At 32.0% G+C, this 24,533-nt stretch overlaps 1 protein-coding gene across 1 annotated transcript in view; it reads right to left on the reverse strand.

The window, feature by feature from the left end:
• The window catches only part of LOC108776611 (calmodulin), a 92,547-nt gene that overhangs the window by 10,378 nt on the left and 57,636 nt on the right, over positions 1–24,533 (reverse strand). Inside the window, exon 4 of the mRNA XM_018543280.1 lies at positions 16,815–16,933. Coding sequence (XP_018398782.1) covers positions 16,815–16,933 — 119 coding nt within the window. The remainder of the gene's footprint in view (positions 1–16,814; positions 16,934–24,533) is intronic.

Consider the following 24,533-nt stretch of genomic DNA (forward strand, 5'->3'; position numbering starts at 1 on the left):
TGTATTACGATAAAACAAGCTAAGTGCCATGCTAAGGTATATTTTCGCAGCGCGGAACCTCGGTAGATAGGCAGATATTTGTCACTTTTCCTCGGTGGAAATCACCAGAGTGATTCCGTTTCCGACGAAAGTCAGAAGGGAAAGTGCTGCGCCTCCGAGGAAATGGGAAATAGAAGCTTGGAAAGAAACGCTGTCGCCGAGGAGAATCGTCCTAAGTGACATTTTGTCACGATCTGGATCATCTCGACTCTCCCCAATGCCTATTCGAAAATATAGGATCACAAGTCGTATATAAGTCGTAAGAAATTATCCAATCGTAATCGAATATGAGAAAAATAATCAACTATGATTAGTCAATTTCTTACGGCTTACAATCTTATTACAGAACATCTTATTATAGCACAATGCGGCGATGTCGATCGTGGGAAATTACAATTAGATCGTTACAGTAATTAGTAAATTATTCAGCCCAGCGGACCATCCGATCATTACGATTGATCGATATTGTGGTCTGTTTACACTCTGTTCTAGGTCTGAGCGTTTATAGAAATAGCCGCCGTTAATGCAATCATCAGCAATAGTTAATTACAATTATAATTGCAATTGTTGAATAATTTAATTAAAGTTATAATTATCAGCACTTTAATAAAGTGTTCTATGTTTATTCCCGATGCCTAGTGTATATTCTCTAATTTGATTGTAGTAAACATTTTCCCATTTGACGACGCAAATCGATACTCACCCCGCAGCTAAGAAACTAATAAATGTCGATTAATGATAGATACGTATAATTTATTATTAAATAATTAATCAGTTTTTAATCTTGAGGCTCGACAAAAGGGCAACGGATAAGATTTCAAATCTGTGTTCATAACTGGAGCAAATTTTAAATGATAGATCCAAAATGGCGGTCAAAATGACTATCAAAACATGGTGAATTCTGATATTAATGAAATATAAATTTTTAATATTCTTAATTCTTAATATTATATATATATATATTTATAAATTTTTAATGTTTTATATATAAAATTTTACATATAACTCATAAGCCAAAGTTAATTTTCTCAAGTTAGCCATCACATTGAATTCGCCATTTTAATTTTTTAAATTTTGGTTGCATATTTATAATCAGCGATTCTGAAAATCTACATGTATTAAAATTCAGCAAAATACATTCAATGGAACAATTTGTGTAACAAAGAGGTAAAATCGCATCTATTTAATATAATCATTTGTTTTTAACAAGTAATCAATTATGCCTATCAGTGCCACCGAGATTTCGCGATATTTCTTATCAAATAATGTGTGCCTCGATTGCACGCATCGTGTACGTTCGGACGGAACATCTATACGGATTTATGTCCCAAAAATGCGCGTCCTGATATTAGAGGTTGTAACGCGTGGCTTTTTCACCGGAGGATTACATGAAAATAAATCACCCCCTACCTCTCACGCGCTCGTAACGTTGCCTGTCCGATAAGAGCGAACGAAGAACGTTACGCGATTACTGTTCATTAGTATGCTAATGCGAACTAAGGAATCTCTCGCGTTTTTCTTCCCCGGAAGTAAAGTTCAATGTGAAACTGCTTGCGCAGCGATCCTACGTGGGCATCGAGATTCTCCCGAGATACATACGTTTTATTTTTGGTTTTTTTTCCCTCCCGCTTGTTTTTTGGCCTTCGTTTGGAAACCTGCATCAAGTTTCGAAGTCTTCGTTGAAAAATGTCAGCATTACGTTCTCGCGACGATTCACGATATTTTAAAACTTGAATTATGGCTTCTGAAACTGCGAACGGCGATCGCTCGCATTTGTATCACGATTACATGCCCATGGAAATCCTAGAAAAATATATGTATACGTGTATTCCCTCAGAGTGTTACTATGTATATTTAAAAAAAAAAAGAGAGAGAGAGAGAGAAACCGCTTATGCGTTAGTCGCAACGTTTTTCGTCGACGTTGCCTCGTAGTTCAAATGTCATGAAACTGGTGAATCTTCAACGACTCTTTGCCACCTTCCAGTTCGATATTGCCTGCAACAGATACACTCGATTGCCATTATTTGTTTTTACACACTCTCACATTTGTTTGCCGGACCTCTACTCGTTTTTCTCGCTTCTTTTATCCTGCCGGGGCCACACCGTGCAACATTCCCTGTTAGTACATTGTTTGCCTCTTTTGTTGTCCAGGGGGGAATTGTTGTTGTGGATTTTTGAGCTGTTACGTGCCACGCATACGGTCTCGCTTTTATCTTGCGCTCGATCCCTTTGTTACCCGAATTGTTTCATTTTATTTTTTGTTCAAAATTTCAGTGGCCCCTCCTAGAAATGATTAAATCATCGCACCGGCAGGTACCGTGCTTGTATAAGTCCGGATAAAAGGGCATCCTGCAAGAATCACGAACGCGATACAAGATAAATTTCGCCCAGATCGTAAACGCCGTTTGGATATTAGATTTTACGAGGTCTCGAGAGCTTCTGGTATTATTATGCAATATAATATCTTGCCTCTCACACGTGCGGAAACTTCTCTTTTCTCTTTTTTTACGCCATAAATCTTGTTATCTATCCGCGATACCCTTCGACAGGTTGCGGTTGAGAGTCGTCCCATACCCTTTTTACAATCCCCATCGAGTCGCTCTTCCATTTCGGTCGCTTGTTTCCCACCCTTTACACGTTTTCCCGTGCTCTCTCTTTCCTTCGCTTCCCTCCTATCTTGCGTCTTTTATTTTAGACACGAGGTACGATTCAGTGCGCGATAGTGGCGATGTAACGGTGGTAGTCGGGTCGCGAAGATTAAAATATCGACTTGGTGACTACAATACGTCACGTTTGGCCTTAATGCCCCAATCGTTAAACACTTTAGCGAACTATGCAGTTTAAAGAAGCGGAAGTACTTCATTGTTCCGTTGTTGCGCACTGTAAATTCTATACAAACGTAGAATACGAGGCGATATGCAAACAGTCGCATTTCAAAACATTTTACAGTCGACAATCATCGTGGCATTTTCAAAGATATTAAAAAAGGAATATCTTGCAAAGTTTTAGTATATAAATAAATCATAACAAATTTTTAGTGTCTTTGTCGATAAAATTAATTAAATAAAACAGTAATGAATAAGGAATTCTCTGAAAATTTTTATTACAAAATAATGATCAAAGAGCTTCAACTGGCTCTAAAAAAAATGTAAAAATTACGTAAATAATAATATGCAAAATGTCACAATCGTAGAAATGTACAAAATTATTTTTACACAAATTAGTACTTTTATCTCTAATTATATAAATATATTTTTGTGACAGAAAATTACAATAATAATTACCATATTTTATAATTTTTATAAACGTCTTTGTAACGTTATATACATATAATATAATTATAATATTATTTGTATTTTTACAATTTTATATATGTATCAAACATATCTTAAGAAAAATTGTACATAATTCGTTAACAAATTATTACATAAATATTATCTATTTTTATAAATATAACTTCAATTGTATATATTTATTTTTGTAAATTATTTGATTACTATAAAAAGATAATTTTGACTAACAATAAGACAATATTTTTCACAATAAAATTATTTTTAGATTAAAAATTTTCATTAACTTCTAAATATTATAATATTAATATTCTTTTAAAGATGCTTATTAACACCAAAAATTATTAAATTGCTTGTCAATTAAAAAGTTATATTACTACTTTCAATAGTGATATTTTATTACATTTTCTGCTCATGAATGTGTTTTAAGAAGATTTCGGTGCGCAATTTGCAGAACCAGAGGTATGTATATAAATTTACATAGAAATATTTAAGCACTAAGATCCGCTTTGACCAAATAATTTCTCTTATTTAATTAAAAATAATTTTATTTATATAAGTAATTACACTTACGTGTGTAAATGTGCATCTTAAACAGTGAATTCCAAAACTATTCATTAAAATTAATGTAATTTTACACGAAATTTTTTTACAGTGTAATAGTATAATATATTTGTACAAATATATATATAAAATAAAGACGAATTAGACAAGAAGACTTAATTCTTTACTGTAAAATTATACAAAATGCCAAGATCATTCTGTCATCAAACTGTCACTAAAACGAGTTTAAACTTGTAACTATTATGCATAATAATGCATATCGGTACGCTTAAAAAAAAAATCTGAAAAACCTCAAACGGATGATGATACATAATCCACGAAGATAAGGAGAAACATACGTCACGATACGACACTAGTATCTGAATACGCGTTATAATAAGACAACACAGAAACTTCAGCAAACGGCCAGAAAGCAATCTTGAACAATAAGGAGTCCATGTAGGAGCAAAATAAATTTAATAATAAAAAAGAAATTCTGCACAATAGCTTTTAGAAATGATGGACAACGGAAGCGGATAGGAACCGGCGGGAATAGGAGCGAATTTAATGAAGGGCAATTAGACCGTCTGAAAATAAATCTGATAGCACGGACTCGCAAAGACCGAGGTAGCGCAACAAGGACAATAAGTCGTCGTGCCCGAGGACTCATTTATATTTATGCTTGCAGTTTTATTTCGCTAGAAAGAAACACTTCCCCTACTCACGCCATTTCCTGTGTTTTTCTAGCTGAAAATGTGACTGAAAATGTCAGCCGTTTTAAATATAATTGTTATGTTAGATATAAGTAAGAATCGCCTCAGAAACAATCGACAAAGAAGCGGAATTCGAGCTCGTATTAATCGCACACACCATGTCTTTATTAAATTTTTATATAGATGAAAATTTAAATGAAGTACATTTAAAATAAACTTAAACGAAATAAATTCTCTATTAATTATACAAAACGTCAGCGTACCATTAATCAATCTAGAAATTAATAAGGTAAATGTTCTAATGACTGAACTATAACAAGGTATATATAATCAATTCTATTATTATTATTATTATTGATTATTAATTAGTAGAATTACAAAAGAAATTAATATCTACAAATGAAACTTTGTTTTGTCGGTGATTGAAAAATATTATCATATTAATTTCAAACAGATCACTTAAAAGTGAAATTTTATTAATATATCATATCATATTGGCTGTACTGGTAACAGTGAATTTCTAATAAAAAATGAATTTTTTAAATTTAATTTGCAATTTTTTACAATTGTAAAAAAACATGCTACATGTTTTAGACAAACATAGTCTTTACAATATTTTAAAAATATGACTGTCTCTGTGAAACTAGAAACGACGAACAATTTTTCGCAATAATTTGCAGTTAAAAATATGTTTTTATTCATCCATGGTACAAAATCTTGATACAAAATATTTAAATTACAAATATATTGTTGATTTTTCAATCACTATAGGTCACATCAGTTATTTTTTGACATTTACCATATTTACAATACTTTTATGATATTTGATCGTTTATTCATCGAAATATTTATCCGTCCGTATATATCGCTTTTAAATTCGCGCCAAAGCGTGAATCCTTCAATTCTCACATAAACACTTCAAGCGTGCTATTTGATCAGAAAGAAGAGACAAAAATGCAACAGAAACCTTGGCATCCTCGAGAAAACATTGAAAAATAACACCACCGCGGCCAGAATTCACCTGGGTAACCAGACAAACGACAGAGAAGTGGCTCAGACAGACGGTAGTAGACAATCCAAAAGAATGGTCGAGCTAAGAGAGATGCTTTGGCAGAAATCCTCCGCGAAGCCGGCGTCATTAGGATGTATTGTGGCGTAACAGTTTGACATACTTCCTTCTAGCACGCGGCGGTTACCCGACTCGCCCAGGTGGATTTCTTCTCCATCTCTGTCGGTTCTTCTCGGATGCATCTGCAGTCTTCCAGCCACCGACTCCGCGCGCAATCCTAAACATACATTGCTCAGAACTCGACAATTTAACTAACACCGTCCCGACGCAAGAGTGTTCTGTTCAAGGCTCAATTTTTATATTAAAAAAGTAGATAAGAAAAAATGTTACTATATTCAATGTAATAAAAATATTTAATATAAAAAGATTAACGTAATCCACCTGTGGATCAAAGAACAATTTATTTTGTTGTAAAAATCGACAAAGAATCGTTTTACTTGTCTAACTAAAAATTTAGCTACAGATACAGATTTAAAAATATAATTATGTAGAAATTTATGTAGAACTTAAAATAATTAGGTATACAGGATTTTCCAACTGAATGTTAGAATTTTAAAACGTTTTTGCATTGCATCATGCTTGAATTTTCTACATAATTATTTGATACAACAAAATTATTTTCATATTTTTATTTACTTAAAGCTTTAAATATTGAAAACAAAATAATTTTTCCTATATTGTTAATGTTTTCAGTTAAAGGCAATTACAAAAATGCTTTTTTATAATTAAGAAATGGAAGAAATCTCACGTATGAGTGTATTTACTGAATAAATCATTGAAAATAATTAATTGAAATAATGGTTTAGTTAGATGAAATAATGGAATATCTAAACCTAGATCTACTATACGTAAATAATAAATTGTATAGTAGGTGCTGGTTTGAATCTTAGTTGAAATATTTAAATTTCAATATTTTCCGCAATAAATTTATTTACAGGGGTTTATTTAAGATATATAATATATTTCTCAGCATTAGATTATTAAAATAATCGAGCGCAAAAGTGGATTTTCACAATTAACATTTACAAAATGCAAATGTTGAAGCGAAACGAAACGTTCGTTAACGCTCGATTCGTATTCTCGTTCGGTCCGACTCATGAATTGTACATCAAAGAAAGTTTTAAATAAATTCTACATCGTTTGTTGTTGCTCGTCAGATCCACCTTTGGTCAGAACGACCTATGCGCAGGTGGATACACGAGAATAAAAAAAAGACTCGACAACTGTAACTGGTATTAACTGCAGAAACGTTTCGACCTTTTATTCTCAGATCTAAATGGTACAAATAAGGGCTCGTCGACAGTAAAGAAAGAAATCATATATCATGATTATGATATATGTGCGTTTCACTTTATTTAGAAATTTTTAATTTCTAGAAAAACATTTCTAGAAAAAATTAAAAGATAAACTGCTTGCGCTTTTTACAGTAGGGAAAAAATTGAGTACTTTCAGTAAAACTGTTTAGCTGAAGCTTTTTTGAACAGCAAATAGCAATTAAACATTTTGTTTTATACATGTACAATTTTTAACAAAATTTAGTTATTTTTACGAAATATACATTTTTCTGCTTTGTGAGTAACAAAAAACATTTACTTATATTGATATATAGTTTTATTTATATCGAACACTAGCACAACTAAATTGTTCATTTTTTATAAATAAATGTTTTGACTATATTTCAATTAAGTAATTGTGTTTGATTACATTTTATACTAGATATTTTGTCGTTACAACCCAAATTTTAATTCATAGAACAAAAATTTTTGTTAGTATACGTTTGTCATTAAATCGACAAAGCTGATGCAACTGAAAAAACTTGTTAAAATGAAAAGTATAATGTTTCTGCAGACACGATTGTACATATATAAGTACACGTAAAAATTAGCCAGTCTGTATTCTTATTTCGCCAGTGATAATTGTACAAATGGGATAAAACCATTTGGAGTGGATAAAAGTTCTTTCGTGTGAAAGAATTAAGCACACTGTGCGGAAATGGAAAAAACCGAAGAAGGAAGAAGGAAATGTGCGGAAGGAAAAGGGCGAAGATGACCTTTGTCGATCCGACGAAAACGAGGGTGAATCTCGTGACTTGTACGCGAATCTCGGATAGTATACGCTTTCGAGTTACGAAATTTGGTTCGTGAGGACGTCAGTCACGATAAGCAATGTTGGCGCAATCCCCATCGAGGAGAGGAAGGGATGGTAAAACGGAAAAATGTGACCAGGTTGACGAATAGCGCAATGAATGGGGCATGCATGCCTGGATGACAATTGTCGCACAAAACGCCGTCCTTCAAAAGCGACGTACATCTTCCGACGAAGAATAGCCATTGAAACGGGGGAGAAGTAGAAGAGAAGTGTGGGTCCAAAAGAGGATGTTGCCGAAAACGAGACGTGTTGGGAATGTTTAGAACCATGGCGGTTCCACGCCACGGTTAATGGACGGTTCAGTCGTTCTTACGCGAACTTCCGGCGCACTCAGGCGTTCTGCCTTTTTACTATGGCAGCTCCGAGATATATCCGCGAAGGAAACTGTAAAGCGAATTGCAGTTCGAGACGAAGTGCGCGTTAAAAGGAGACGAGTTTCCAGAGGGAAATTGGCACAGCACGCTTTACTCCACACGGAGTGTGTATTAAGTTACACGAACATTACATAGAACTCCTGTTTGAAGGAATGAGAAGCGATACTGTTTGTTCATCTATTCTTGTCCGTCTTTCTCTCCCGAGAGCGTGTTTCCTTAAGGCAAATACCGGAATGGTCGAAATTAGTCGAACATGAATTAATTAAGTCATTCAAACCGCTACTATGTTTACTTATTGAAATCAACGCAGTTCTGATCTATTCACTTTCTTCGTTACAACTCAATGCGGGTAGGGGATTATGTAACTTTTTTCTCTAGGGCGAAAACGCGAAAAGTGAAAAGTTTCCATTACCTTCAACGATACAAATTTTTACTTTTTACGTTTCCGCCTTATGAAAAAAGTTAATGATCGCACGAACGACTTTGCTGAAGTTAAAAACTTAGCTAGATACAGATCTGAAAATAATTTTGTCCTATTAAAATAATTATCAATTAATAGAAATAATCCTATTTTCGATCAAAACGGGAAGATCTCAGTCCTTAATAACATTAAATGTAAATTTTTACAAAGAATTGTTTTAGTTTTACAAAGTACACTGATAAAGTTTGTTTCGGACTTGAAATATCAACGCAAACTAAAGCTGAAATTATGGATCAATTCTAAGTAGAATCATAAGACTAGTAACATGTTCTCGCAAAAGACTTAGGAATAATTTACAAGTACTTATAACTTTATGCAATATCTTTATAGACAGCTTCTTGCTAGCCATAAGATTTTACTTTACGATATATATTATATATATATATATATATATATATGTGTGTATATATACGTAGATATTTATGAATAATCGTACATTTTATACGCGACATACATTTTATATATACGATATATATGCATAGAATTATGTATCAGTCATAAGTTTTTACAAGTTTTACGAGAACAAGTTACGAGAAGCCTTATGATTCTGTTTAAAATAAATATCCATTGATATCTTGAGAATTTTAGATTAATCATCTATATTTTAGTAGTATAAAATAATAATCTTAAAAACCTAAAATAATTATGTATGACGTCAAATATAATTGATAATTTTGTAGACAGTTTTGAGGTTTCAGCAACCAGTTTGTCTCTTACATAATTAATTTGATGGTTTAACAATATTATTTCTAGATTTATATCTAGCTAAAAATTTTTACACGAAAAAAATTGAAATATTCATAAGTAAATGTTATTTTTGAGATATTTTCTTCGATGTTTATTAATAAAATTTGACTGTGATAACGAAATATACATATGAAAGTTATTTTGAAATATACATTTCTGTAAAATTATGTATCTCAGTAATTCTAAAAGAATAAAATAAAAATGATTTATATTTGCTAAAAACAAAATTTTATTTCGCCAAATTTAAATAAAATTTTATTTCAATAAAATAAACATTATATCCAACAAATAAATTGTTAAGTATCTTTTTCTCAATGAAGATAATTTAGTAAAATTTTTTCCCTTGTGAAGAACTGACAGCTGACTGACAGCATAGATATTTAAGTCAGAACGGGAATCAACAGAGAATCAGTTAGCCGAACAGAAATAAATGTTACGGCAGACGTGCTGAAATATCGAGTTCCGTATTCTGTTCACTTTCACTTCGTTCCGGCTTTGCTTGAGTTTCGTTTTAAGCTGCTCGGAAAATTCTACGATCTTTTAGCATATTTTCGGAATAGGGGCTATACCGATATAATTAAATCACTATACGCGAGATCCTTTTGTTGTCAGACAATGTAAACTTAAGTTTATTTGCGAAAGCCTGACATTAAACATCATGGCTCGCAAAATCTCAAACTCGCTTCAAATGCATAAATTAAAGCGTAAAGTTAATAGAGATCAATTTTTGATTGATTACAAATGTCATCATTACTTTGAATGACTATACACATCTTTGAAATTGGTTCATCTAGCCTTCTTATATCACGACTAATATTATATTTGTCATACGATAAATTTTTCAAATGTGTTAGCTGCAGGACAGAGAGATTCTCAGATTCTATAGCTAATCAAGAGGCTTGAAAAATTTGTCATAGATTAAATGTAATACCAGCCTAAAACTGCTGTCGCGTGCTAGACATTTTGCGTTTAATTCACTAAAAGAAATGCAAATTTCTATTTTATGCTAGAACATTTGCTTTGTACAACGTAATACTTTTTTTTATCGGATAATAATAAATTAAATTACCCTTCTCTCTCGATATCGTCGTGACTGTTGTAACTTTAATCAGGATCCGACTTCAATTAAATATCATCCATAGAAATAAAATCTCTTGGCTTCTCAGATATTCAATGTAAATCGATTTGTATCGTTATCCGAGCACCTTGACGAGAAACTCATTTACTTCTGAAAACGATATCGAATTCAGATGCACCGACGTTTCTTTAATCGGCATGAATTTTCGCAGGAAGGATATCACGGCGGGTCCCAAAAAACATTGTAATCGCATTGGTTTCATCTATCTAGTGATTGCATCATGAGTGGGAAGTGAGACAAAACTTTCCTCCTTTTCTTTCTCCTCCTGAGGAGACCTCTTTTATTTGCGCGTAGGTGGGAATTGCGGCTGCAGGGAAGGAATGCAAAAGGATGTAACGACCAAAAAAGAATCCAAAATAAATTCACATTCAACGATTTTGACTTTGCGAAACGTATAGAATCTTCATTTCATTTGTGACAGAAATTTCGACGGTAATAATCGAGATCATTGAACGCTTGACTTCTCATTGCTCAACTTCTCTCGATCGTAATAAGCCTCCTAAGATTAGCGACTTTACTGGAATTGTTATAATCGGTCCCGCTTGGAGGAGACGAGCGAATTCGATTGTTTTATCATCATAACTTTCGCCGTCACTCATCGTTCGAGCAGGAGGGATCCTGTCAAAAACGTCGCTAAGTACATTAAAACAGGGACACGTTCAATTGGAAAATATCGCGAAAGCATTTTGAAATCTATTCATGTAAAGTGAAACGTGAAATCTTGGATGTATTCAACTGGAAAATCTGAGAAAAATACCTTAAAGTATATACCAGCTTAGATTGAAACTAATAAAATTCCAAATGTTTCCAAGTGAGTAAAAGAAGAAAAAAAAGAGGATCTTCTTTTGCAAAGCAACAATTCCATGCATTTACGGTTGCACTTGTTACTCAGTTTGCGACAATATATTCGTCGTTTTCCCGATTCCCCAATTCAGGTGTAACGTTGAATTGAAACAACCTCGTTTCGGAAGTCGGACACGAGGGAGAAAGAGAGAGAATTAGATTTGGGATTTCGTAAAATCAAGTGTCGCATGTCCTTCGCAACTGAATGAGACTTGGCGGTAACTAGCAGCAGACCGATCTGGTAACGCAACCTGAACAAATACCAGCTTACTTGTAAAAGAGGACTGTACATCCCCTAAGTGAGAGACGTAGCATGCTTCCAACGAAGTCGACACTCCGTGTTTTCCGTCCTCCTGTAACCTCTTTCTCTCCGGCTTTCAGGGCAAGAATTCGTTTCCACATAGTCTCTTTATACTAGTCTATCTCACACAGAGAGACTTTTCGCCCGTGGATTTATTACCTTCATTCTAGAAGTTTTTGAAACTTCCGACAACTTTCGCCTCGCGTCTTTAGGTGTCTATTTCTCTCGGTGGATCATTTACACTTCCCGCTATTACGATCGGGATAAATTGTTAAGTTTCCTTAAGGGTCGCAAGATTTCGTGTACTTAAAATGCAAAACGGTTTCAATCTGTGATGATTAATTTCACGCGCGAATGCAGGCGCATTCTTAATCCCCCGTAACGAGAAGAAAATTATCAGCCATATTCTTAACCCTTTGCGTCATGATGGGTTTTTCAGAGAACCATGCACTTTCGTCTACTTAGTTTTTAATTATTTTGATGAATTCCTTGTTGTTAAATACCAGTTTTTTTATTTTTGTAGAATCTCTAGAATATGAAGACGTGTTTAAAAAACAGTAGATAATTATCAATTTTTATTTGTATAATTACTATATAAACAAATAGTTAAAATTTGTTTTTGACTATGCTCTTTTGAAAAAAAAGTTCTGATATTTTGCGACCAATTTGAGCATCCTACAAAATTATTTTGATAATCTAATTATTTTTAAATCTGTATATATAGTTAATTGATCTTTTAGAGATTTCTTCAAAACTGTTCTTTCCGTGCATTTAACGCATAAAAAATTATATCCATTCCTTCATCCCGTCCTGAATAATTATTTATATAAAAAAATTTATATAAAAATTTATATAAAAAGGTGTATACCTGTCAAAAATATATAACTCTTTTCTTGCGATTTAGATATGATAACTCTATTCCTGCGGCAACAGTCTAGGAAGCCGTGTCGCGTTACGGAGTATTTCGCGCTGATCTTGGTTTATCTCTGGTTTGACATAAAGGCACGCGTATACGACGGACAGATGCATTATTCATACAAGAATACCCTTGCCGACAACAAGCAAGAAAACGCAAACGCTCCGTGATCCTTTTATCTTCTAGCGTTTCGCGCCCATAAAATCAGAGTGCAATCCTGACTACATGTATGTCTTCATATAATATGTGTAATTAGTAAAGTATATATAATATATATAATTAATGTAGTATATGTTAATATATATCGTACTAATATTATCTAGATTCCTGATTAAGCGGATCAGGGTATCTATTAATTACCTATTTTTTAAAGAATATTTTTGCATATAGTTTCCCGATGAAAAAAAGAATATTCTAATGCCAAGATATTAACCTTTTTCTTTTTCTTCTTCTTATTCTTACGTTAGATTTCTGACCTGCGTTACTGTGTTATATAGATATTAATCTCTTTATTTGATTGGATAATACGCAAAAAAGTTAATCATTTCATGTCATTTCAATCAGAACTGGTTATACTGCATAACTTTTAATTTTTTCTAAATTTGATAATATCATCACTTACTTATCAGTGTGCTTTAAAAGTTAAAAATTTTTTGAAAATTTTTATCTCCATGTTATGATTTCTTTTATATAAAAGCATAAATTTTAATATTAAAGTTGAGTGAAACTTTTTTGGTATCACATTACATGAGAAAGGTTTTTGTGATTATGTGGGTGGAATTGTTAAACAGTTGGTTTCCAAAAGACTTGAAAGAATATTCTCTGAATAAAATTTCACTCCACAAGCATATTTGCATTTTTTAAACATAAAGCATTTTATTTACCCTTATCAGTGTCAATGACGTTTAAAAAGATTCTGCATTATTGGAAGAAAGATTCAATAATACAAAAACTAGTTTCGAATACAAGAAAAAAGCATCACCTCATCTGTCTCAAATCAAATAAAATGTATACTATGAGACATCAGACTTTGCTAAATAATTTTATGCAAATGTTTCTTCTTATATTATAGTTAAATAGTCTAATTGCGCAAACTTTTCGGTTTAGCAAAAAGTTCGGTATTAATGAAATAGTAGTTGATAAATATATCTGATACTTTTGTGTGTGCTAAAAACTTAAAAATTTGTTAACTCTTAAAACAGATAAGTAAGTAGTAACATTACCGAAATTTTTTTTAAATTACAAAGTAATTTTAACTTAAAGCAAAAAATTATTAATTCAGTATATTTGCGTTTATAAAGCTTAGATTATAAATATTTCGTTATAAATGTGCAACGTATAAAAATCTTATATTACATAGTAACCTATTTCCTTGGACATAAAATTTACATATAAATAGCAATATTGCACTGTTAAATTCATTATATCAATTTATATTTAATTTAATTATTATTTTTAATAATTTCTATAAGTCGCAAATTGCTACTACTCAACATGTTAATTTAATTAAAACACAGCAAGAAAAAAAGAAAACTTTTAATTGTTAAACTAAATTTTAAGTGCTTAAATAATATATATATTGTGAATTTATATACTACCTATGTAGTCATTTAAATTACGTCGAATTAATTTTTCGGTATTGAAATGCAAATTTGATTAAACTATAATAGTAACATCACAAATTAAAATTGTCTAATAATTTGATAATTTGATACTCATAGAGATCTTATAAAGATCTTAATAATGTTTAATTAAGATAATAAAGTTAATAGTTTAAACAAAAAGAAGAGAGAGATGTATTAAATTTGAATTTAGTTTATTATTAAAATGCAAACGTAATATGAACATTGTTTACTTTGAAACTGAACAATTCAATAACAGAAATGGATTAATTTATATTTTGATAAACATGACAATTAAAAATAACAAAATGCTATTTAACTTAAATGCTATTTAAGAGGAATTATCATTGCTTTTTTGATGTAACAATATGTAGTTTCACGATATCCTTAGGGTTATAGGATTAAAGCTAAAATTGAAACAGTATGAATATGAAGATACACAGTGAAAATAAACAAAGTAAAATAAATCAAATAATTCTTTGCCAAATATTTTTCTTTACGTAGCAAAATTCTTTACGTAGAACAGCTTCAACGGAAGCAGCTAAAATATGTATACGATTTCTACCTGTAGCCATTCATCGAGCTGTTAGCTTACTGATATATACATACATAAACATGTAGGTATATACACGTATTTTACAATGCAAGGTAACAAGCAGTAAGAATAACAAAGACTTTTTTTGAATCTGTGTTCGCATTTTACTATATTACTATACATATTTACTTATTTAAATAATCACTTTATATGTACATGTGCGTACTGTGAGTATTATGGAATTGATGTCGAGTTTTATATATTTTTTACATTCATGATAAACGTGTCAGAAATTTCAATGAGGGTTGGGCAGCACGGAAGATCGAAATTTATTTTATTATAGAAAGATCGAGGATTGCACTCACCGTAGGAACCGTTGAGCTCTGGTTTCCTGATCCCTATTTCATGGCTCTCGTAAATCAAATTTCTCGTATAAATCAGATCTGTTTGCTTATTTATTTAGCGATTACTTATTTATTATTTGCAAGCCAATTCCGGGCATTTCACGTTAAATAATTTATATAATTTATATATGAAAGGTAACAAGATCTTTTACTATATTCGGTATTACCGTGGTGTATAAAATAAAAAATGTAATAAAAAAGTTTTAAACAAAAAAATATAATAAGGGCTATTTCCTATATAAATAAGTCTATTTTTTCAAATTTAAATTATACATGTAGTGCAATAGTAAACAAATACATTGATAAAAAAAATTGGCTGAATATGGTATAGCATTTTACCATTTAAATTATTGTAGAAGCAATCTTTTCTTTCAAGGTACTAAATACAATATAAAATTTCCTCAAAAACAACACAAACGCGCGAGGCAAAAGATTTCTTTTTTTAAATATAAGTTTTTCAAATTATTATATATTAATCAAAGTATAAAATTTTTTTTATACTCATTTTATATATGTATATATATACACACACATATGAGTGTGTATGTGTCAAGAAGAAAATTACTATATACAGTAAACAATTTGAGGATAAGTTATCTTGTTTTCTGAATATTTAATCCTTTAATTATAAAAATAATTTCTTTTGTTTACGCTTTTGAGGCTTTCATTTCGGGTATTTTCTTCAATTATACCAGAAGGTTTGCGGGTTATCGCCGTGTCTTTCTTCATTGTTAATGCCAACGTTTCGTGAACCGTGGTTCACGAAACGTTGGCATTAACAATAAAGAAAGACACGGCGATAACCCGCAAACCTTCTGGTATAATTTCTTTTGTATTAATTTGTCCTTTAATTATGCACAACTTCAAAATAATCGAGATATAATCAATGTTTGGAGGCGGAAGCCATTAACTAAAGAAGAAGAAAGAAGAAGAGATATCATCAATAATCACGAAGCTCTGAATATTTCTCAAAACGTTCAGAATTTGAAGAACTTATTATTATGCGCGAGGCAGCGTGTCCCACCAGCAGGCCGCAGCTAATTTGAAAGATTATGCGAATAATTTGACGGTTTTGATATTCTAGAAGTGAGAGAGCTCGAATCCTAAACTCTCGGCAAGTGTAAGATTAAGGGATACACATTCGACAGTTAGAACGGATTAAACCTCAAGCCATTTAACCGTTAAATATACGTATACACAGCAGAAAACTTATTAATATGATACATAAAATATGCATAGAACACTCAAGTATTCATAGTGCATGTCGCAATCATTACAAACTTTTGCGTTTCATGAACAGCGTCGTATTCTAAAGAGCCGCCAAGGTGTAGTTCGTAAAGTGGCTGTCGCCTTGCGTTAGTCTCTATCTAAAGAGCCGATTCTATCGGTTCGTTTAAGAACGCCAAGAGAAAATCCTCTTGCTTCCTACCGGGAAGAAAGTTGACTGAGAACGGCTGTGCCGAAAATTGCCTGGATCGCGAGAGAAAATATGCTATACGTTTGATACTCGAGCGCTTCGCTTACGTGAAGCGGGAGATAGAGATTTATCGGACGTTCGTGTGGACCGGTTCAAAAAAGCAAAGGAGCTTTCAACTATGCGATTCGTAAATTCAAATGAAACAAGTGACGAAGAATCATTTATTTTACTCACCCGAAAAGCGTCTCGCAATTCCTGCTCTTCCTGATGCTGATCTGTAGACGCCGTCGTGCTCGCACCGCCGATATTGCTGACAATCTCGACGAATTCCTCGAAGCTGACGTTTCCATCACCTGAAGAAGAGTCGTAAGACATAAATGAATAAATAAGTTGTCGATTAAGCTGTCATATAGATGTCTTGCGCAGCAAATATTTTTGAATAAATAATTTGTAATTGTAAATAAAAAAAGTGTTCTTTTTTTCATAATTGATGCTTTTAAGAGAGAAAGAGAGAGAGAGAGGGGGGGGGGGGGGGGGGGGGAGATGCTGCATTGCCGCTTGTATTCATCAGAATTTTATAACTTTATGCTTTACTATAGGCTCAAGTTGCATTCAAAAACTTCACCCGAGTATCATTTTATCCTTGTTGTTGTTCGAATGTTAAACAAAGATAAAACGATACATAGATACATCCGGGTAAAGTTTCCAAACACAACTCTGTCCAATGCTTCGCTCGTGAGCTAAGCAAGCTTTCACCTCTCCATCACTCTTGTCAGTGAGATAGAAAGAAAACAAAAAAAATAGATCAGCTATACTCATAAAAGAAGTTTAATTTTAGAGAGAGAGGATATTAAAATGTTTTATTTTTGTCTCTCTGTTTTTAAACATTAAAAAATGTTTTAAACGGTTTTATTAAACAAAACACTATGTGTTTAGAGTTATCTATCCTAAAATTGAAATATCTTTTTTATATTATTAAATATTTATTTTGCTAAGATGTTTAAAACGTAAATCTTTAAAAAAAACTAATTTTTAGTAACGGAACAGAGATCCTCTGTCTATTCTTTTGGCTTTCTCTTAATCATGCTCTACGAAGTGATGGAAAAGTGGAAGCGTTTAGTTCACGAGCCAAGTATTGGACGGGCCTGCTACAAGACATAGGAATATACTGTGGAATTTCGGTGAAAATGAGCGATCATGTAGTACTCTCCCATCTGTCTCTTTTTCTTTCTCACTTACTCTCACATCAAGAATAAAGGAATGCATTTCTTTCGTTCGCAATTACAATTTGTTTATTAGAAAATATTTGCTGCGCGCAAAATAAGACTTCTGTGACGTAAAAAAAATTGCGAAAAAGAATTGTAGAATGATTAACTGATTTCAAATATTTAACTTATATTATAATCACTGATATCAGTGCCAAGTATGCCCACTGATAATAAGTGAATGAAATATGAAATTTCGAATCTATCTAACCTTTATTATTTGATCTAACTAATCTTATTTTAGTGTATAAATTCAATGAATATAGTATAAAAGATTGAAATTAACATGTAAATATCAATAATTTAGGATATAATGCTCAAACCTTCTTTCTTTTTTAATTAAACTTCACTGATTACCCAGTGCCAAATATGTCACTGGGTAATCAGTGAATAGTGGCATACTTGGCACTGATATCAGTGATTATCCACTGATTCAGATTTAGAGAGATGGATAAATTTTAATTCTACCATTTCTATTTTACCATCTCTATTTTACCACTCTCTCTTTTTATTTATTATAAGTATGTACATTCATTAAAGTAAGATACATAATTTTCTTTTTTTTCAATATATTATAATTATACTTTTAAATAAAAAATGATATTTTTAAATCAAATCTATAAAAATTAGACCTATAAAATATCAATTAATTTGCAACTTATTTTTTAAGTCTTATTATATTTTAATATGTTTCTTTAATAGTTATTTGGTTTAATACTGATGTAGTAATCCTACGATTTATCGCAAAAAGATTTGATAATATAACTAGATTTTCAAAGACAACGAGAACGGTTTATCTTATCTTTCAATAATAATTGTTTTTCTTGTAAGTTTCTTTAAAGACGGAATAAGATAATATTGCAGTCATGTACAATAAATGACAATAATAAATCCGCGATAACCTTTTTAATTAAATGCGATTTAATTGCGCATGTAGAATAGAGAAAGACTGTAGAGAAAGATTGTAGAAAGAGGAATTTTTCCCAGTCGTTTAAATGCAGATCCAACACTCCTGAGCTCTCCGAGGGGCTGGAAAGGGCAGCCTTCTGATTAAAGAAATTAATTCATTCTTAATCTAGACATTGAGTTTTTTCTTCAACTTCTCTCAGTTCTTTCTTCAGTAAACCGAGTAAGTTCAGTAAAAAAAGAATCTGGCTGACCGTTTTGTGTGTATAATAGTTCCTTATTGAAGGTTAGGAGTCACGTTGATATTAAATACAGCCATCGAGATGCGTTTGTTGGGCACTCCACGTCGAACGCGAGAAATCTTCCCCGCATTCCGCTAAAGCGGTTCCACGGCGTAAATGCTTTCTAGCCTTCTAGGCGGTCGACGGAACCCCTTTATCACGCTAGACGCGTCATAATAAGAGGGAAGTACACGGCAATATTCGCACAAAAGCATAAGAGCGCAGGAGGGTGGGCGCGAGAGCGAACGAACTTTACACCCTGCGATCCGAAGTAATGTCCTTGTATGCAGAGTTTTCCCCACGTAAAAAAGTACCGCGCGGCATCTTTTTCCTCAACTTTTAAGAGAGTTTTTTTGCCGAGGCTGATTCTCAGCCTGTCGCACTTTGCTTCGTGCGAACGCTTAATTACGATTTCTCGCGCGCGCAGCACTTTCTATTAATTCATGGCTCTCAGAAAGGACCGTCGCGTAATTCTTTCATTTACAATGTCGGCTTAATGAATATTAAAACTGCTGCTTCATCATAATCTTATACTCTTAAAAATAATTTAATGTATTGACATTATTAATTTCAATACATTAAATTATTTTTAAGTGCTTAAAATTGTGCTGAAGTGGATCATACACGTACTGAGAGAACAGTATTTTTGGTATTTAAAACTACATAATAATTACATATTATCATACGAAGTTATGTTATCACTGTTACAATATTAGTATACTCGTAATAATAGGGAGTTTCTGCAATACCGTTTATCTAGATACGATGAACGCTAAAGTTACGTTATCCTTTTCTTAATTAGTTATGAAGGAAAAGATAATGTAACTTTAGTCCACCGGATAAACGGTATTGCAAAAACTCCCTAATAACTACCGTTCCTTTACTTCAAAAGTGACATAATTCAAAAAAGTTTTGTAGGTAAAAGAAAAATTGTTTTTCAACTTAGCAGAAGGTTATTGACTAATTAAATAATATCAACTGCAAAAAGGACATACTCTTAGAAATATAATCAAATATCACTTTTATCATTTTATCATTCACAATCCTTAAAAACTATCCACTCTGAGTTGTTTGATAACAATTTTGATAACAATTCTAAAATAATTTATTCAAAGTGACATAATCCAAAATATCATCAACAGTTTATATTTTCTTCGATCAGCTAAAATGACTAACAATAAATTCAAAATAAAATAATTTCTTATTTAAATTTCAGTCATCATAAAAATGTCTCAATTCTCAATATTTTCTGTATAAGATTTTCCTTTTTATTTACAAAGACAATACAATTAAAAATGTGTCACTCTTGTTGAAAGTAGTACAATCTCTTTAAAAACCTTAAGAACGAAACAAGTGCTATTATTTAACAGACATACTATGAAGTTAATTACTACTTTTACTTTTGATGATTGATAGAGTAACTTTTGCTTTTTTTAATTTATTCATAGTAATAATTTTATTAAAATTCATATTTTTTGAATTGTGTCATTGAGTTATGAAGTAAAAGAACGTACAATATGTATAGATAATTCTATCAATAAATCTATTATAAAATACAATTGTCTCAAAAAATAAGTGTAAATTAGAGTTAAATTATAATAATTGCAACCATTTTTATGGTAACAATAATTAAAATTTGTAATAATTTTTAATATCAATTAAATGTACTATGCATATATAATAATAAAACTGTATATAGTTATTATTATAATAATATTATTATTATAGCAGTAGTAACTATAATTATGGTAAGATATAATTATAATAAAACAATATCACACATTTTTCTTTCAGTGTATTAATAAAAGTAAAAAAATGTTTTCTTTAACGGAAAGTAGAAATGTCGTAAAAGTACATTCCATAATTTATGAATGCGGTCTTTTTACTTTTATCGCGCAGATATTATCAACACAAGAACTGGCGTTTTATTTTCAAATATATGAAAAATCGTTGCATAATCTGTATATTTTATCCATATTTTAAAGCACTTTGTGTAACTTTCGTTTTTACAAACATTTGCTTAAATAAGCGAGAGTAAAAGCGCGTGTGTGAGTGTGCTTTTGCTCCATTTCACCTAATGTTTTCCATTCCGCTACGTTAACGGCGCGAACGGGACAAAAATTCGCGAGCACGTAAACAAGTATAATCGAGAGATCAATGTGCATCGATTGTTGCGGAGTAGGATCGAGTTCGCGGATCGGGTTGACATTCGGTAATATTTGAAGGAAATAAATCACGAATGAATGCGAGAACACGTTTATCGAAACATCGAGGACTGCGTCGAGGATTTGAGTGATCGACGCTGGCGCCGAGTAATTTGCATAATTCGACCACCGCCTAAATAAACGCGTGTTGTTCGTGCAACGTACACAATTTACAATCCATTTCGTATCTGTCAGTCATCCCCAAACGAGCTAATTCTTGCGCAGCAGGTGACAGATTCGCGCTGGACCCGCGGCATGGCGATGAAGTCACATATTATACAATACGTAATTACAATTCTACGTTGCACATATAACTGAGAGAAAGATCGAAAAGACTTGAGACTTTGACGTTGTTAAAGGAAGAAAAAAATAATTGTTTTGTACACGGAAAAAGATGTTAAATTAACAGCATTAGCCATCAACAGTATAATTGAAAATAATCTTGTTTATTGTATATTGTTGAAAACAGTATTAATGAAACAAATAACATTTTATTAAAACAAAAGCATGGTGTGTTAACAAGATTAGCCAACAGCAGTGTAACTAAAAATAATCTTGTTTATACATTGTTCAGTTTAACGAAATAAATAACATTTTATTAAAACAAAGCATGGCGTATTTACCATTCATTAATATCGTTATAACAAAACTGTTCTTAATTAGATTACTGTCAGTTAATGTTATTAATACTTCATTTTTTATTATACCTTACATTATAATATAATTTTTACAAATTAAAATGCTTGATGCTCTGTAAAAAATTAAGGGAGATGACAGCGCTTTTACTTTACAGGAATTTCTCTTATTCCGCGAGTTAATAGCATTGATATAAATGATGGTACCTTTTTTCAACTATAAAATTTTCATACGAGATGATGTAGGATACAATTAATGTCCAGAATAAAAAAAGAAATTACGTTCCGCATAATATTACTATTTTTAGAACGGTGAATTTTAATAAGTTAACAAATTTTACCGAGTTACCTTTTCATGTTGTTTTCTGAAACTATTTTTAATTTCTGCCTGAAATTTAATTGTAAAATTTTCTTATTACAGAAAACAAAGATCCGAAGAAATTTCTGATTGAAGCGTACAAATAAAAGGCATAAATTTTAAATTAAGCGTTCACAATATTGTAAGTAAGTTTCAAACGATATCAAGAAACTCTTTTACCGTTTTTCTTCCATTCTGAATTTCTGCTGCATAGTTTAGTAAAGTTATTATACCACTACTCTCTCTAGATGCAATTCTATCCTATTACAGTCGATAAATTCTTGTCAGGGATCTTAGACATGTACATTTGATTCGAGGGAAATATATAATACGTAAGATGCATCATAAAAGACGAAATTTCCATTCGACAACGAATCAACAAACTTTATTTTCTTACAGTGATATTCAGCTGTTTTCAAATTTATAATAGCTGCAATAAAGGGCCTTTCAGGTAACTATAATACATCCTTTCCTTTTCACTTATGTTCAATATTTTTTAGTAAAACTATATACTATTATTAGTAATATTATAGAATTATAGACGTTTTCTGTAATTATAATTTTATTAAAATAATAGGTATTTAATATTTTGGCTAAAGTTGTGTATTTTTTTAATGTTTAGAGCCATATTTTCGTTTCTTTTATATCTAATATTGTTGTATATAATTGCAAAGATAATATGAATATAATTGTTACTACTATAGTAGTACAAAAATGGAGCTCCTAATCATAATTATTTCATCATGCAATTATATATACATATAGTCAAAATACCAAACATTTTTTTCTCGATCTAATTTATATTCTATTTCAGAATAAAATATAACGTGAGCAGATATTACCTATCAATCTCCCCATTGAATCTGTTATTCATTGATATATTTTTCGGCAAGCTTAACTTTTCAAATCTTCCTTACATCCGCGACTCTGACGATTGGAGAACGTGCGCTCGTTTCGCTCTTATTCTCCTATAAAATGTAGCGCACGGAAATGTGTCGGAACCGAAGAAAATATGCGCGTGCATTGGACAACCTTTCTCACGATGAAAAATCCCCTCCGATAAAATCTATACAATCGGAAGCGATCGTGCGCCACGGCGGCGCGCCTTTTACCCAAGCTGTCGAAACGCGGAAGCGAGCACTCTTAAACGAGTCCTCGTTTGAAGCGTGCCAGCCACGAAAGCTCAGGACTTCCGGCTGCAGTACGACGTCGTAGACTAAGCACCATCCTAAGCGGATTTTAGTCGGATAACTGTTGGTGTAAACGGGATTTAGGTGACGATAATGCCGTCGGAAGGAACACCCGCGAATGCATGGCCTCGCGGGAATTCTACGATGCGCAAATACATACAAACACATACAAACGTGTTGACTTTTGCAGCAACTTCTCGTTGCAGCGTCTTGTACGTGTATGCAACGGCACGCACGCAACCTGCGCGTGCGGAAAATACTGTTCGCGTAGGACCAGGCCGCTCTCGCGCGATCTCGGACGAGTGAGTGTGTAAACGCGGGCTACATGATAACGATATGTGCCCATTTCCGCGAAGAATGAGAACATAAAGTGTGTTACAACGTCGGTAAAATATAACGTTATGCCGCGCTTGCAAATTCCCTGGCAATAACATCCAGGGGCAAACCGAAGTACGTATCCGTTTGGATGGCCAACGACAGTTTACGATGTGCGGCGAATCATCTGGCTGTTTCGCGTACGTGACTATTTGGTGTTTCTGCCTTGTTTTATGGCTTTCTTGTGTTGTTTTGTTTATACTAAGTGAGGTGACATCTTCATTTGCGCAGCATAACGAAGATGATTCTTAGAAATCATTATTACATCATGATGTCATCTAAGATTTTTAAATTCCGAACATGATTATTAATTAGCAAAAGATCTATATGCATACTTATTTATTCGTGATTTACTGATAAAAATGTATACTTTTTAATTTATAAAAAATATAATAAAATATAGTGTATATATATATATGTGTATATCTATATACACAATGATACGAAATACTTGTTTTGTAAGTTTCCATTTCCTAACTAAAAAAAATTCTAAGAATGGCAATTAAAAATTTCAAGTGTAAAAGCTTCAAGCTTCAATACAAAAATCTAAATTTGCAAAAGTATATAAAATATTAGGAAAACATAATAAAAATAAAAAGATTATACTATATATAAATTCTAAGAATGCTTTTTATTAAAACAATTATGATTCCAAAAATTCTATACTTTAAATAATTAAAATTAAAGACCGATAAATCAGGGAATATAATTGACACTATCTAAAATTTCAAGAATTTTT

The sequence above is a fragment of the Cyphomyrmex costatus genome, unplaced genomic scaffold (assembly GCF_001594065.2).
Source record: "Cyphomyrmex costatus isolate MS0001 unplaced genomic scaffold, Ccosl1.0 scaffold364, whole genome shotgun sequence".
NCBI lineage: Eukaryota > Metazoa > Arthropoda > Insecta > Hymenoptera > Formicidae > Cyphomyrmex > Cyphomyrmex costatus.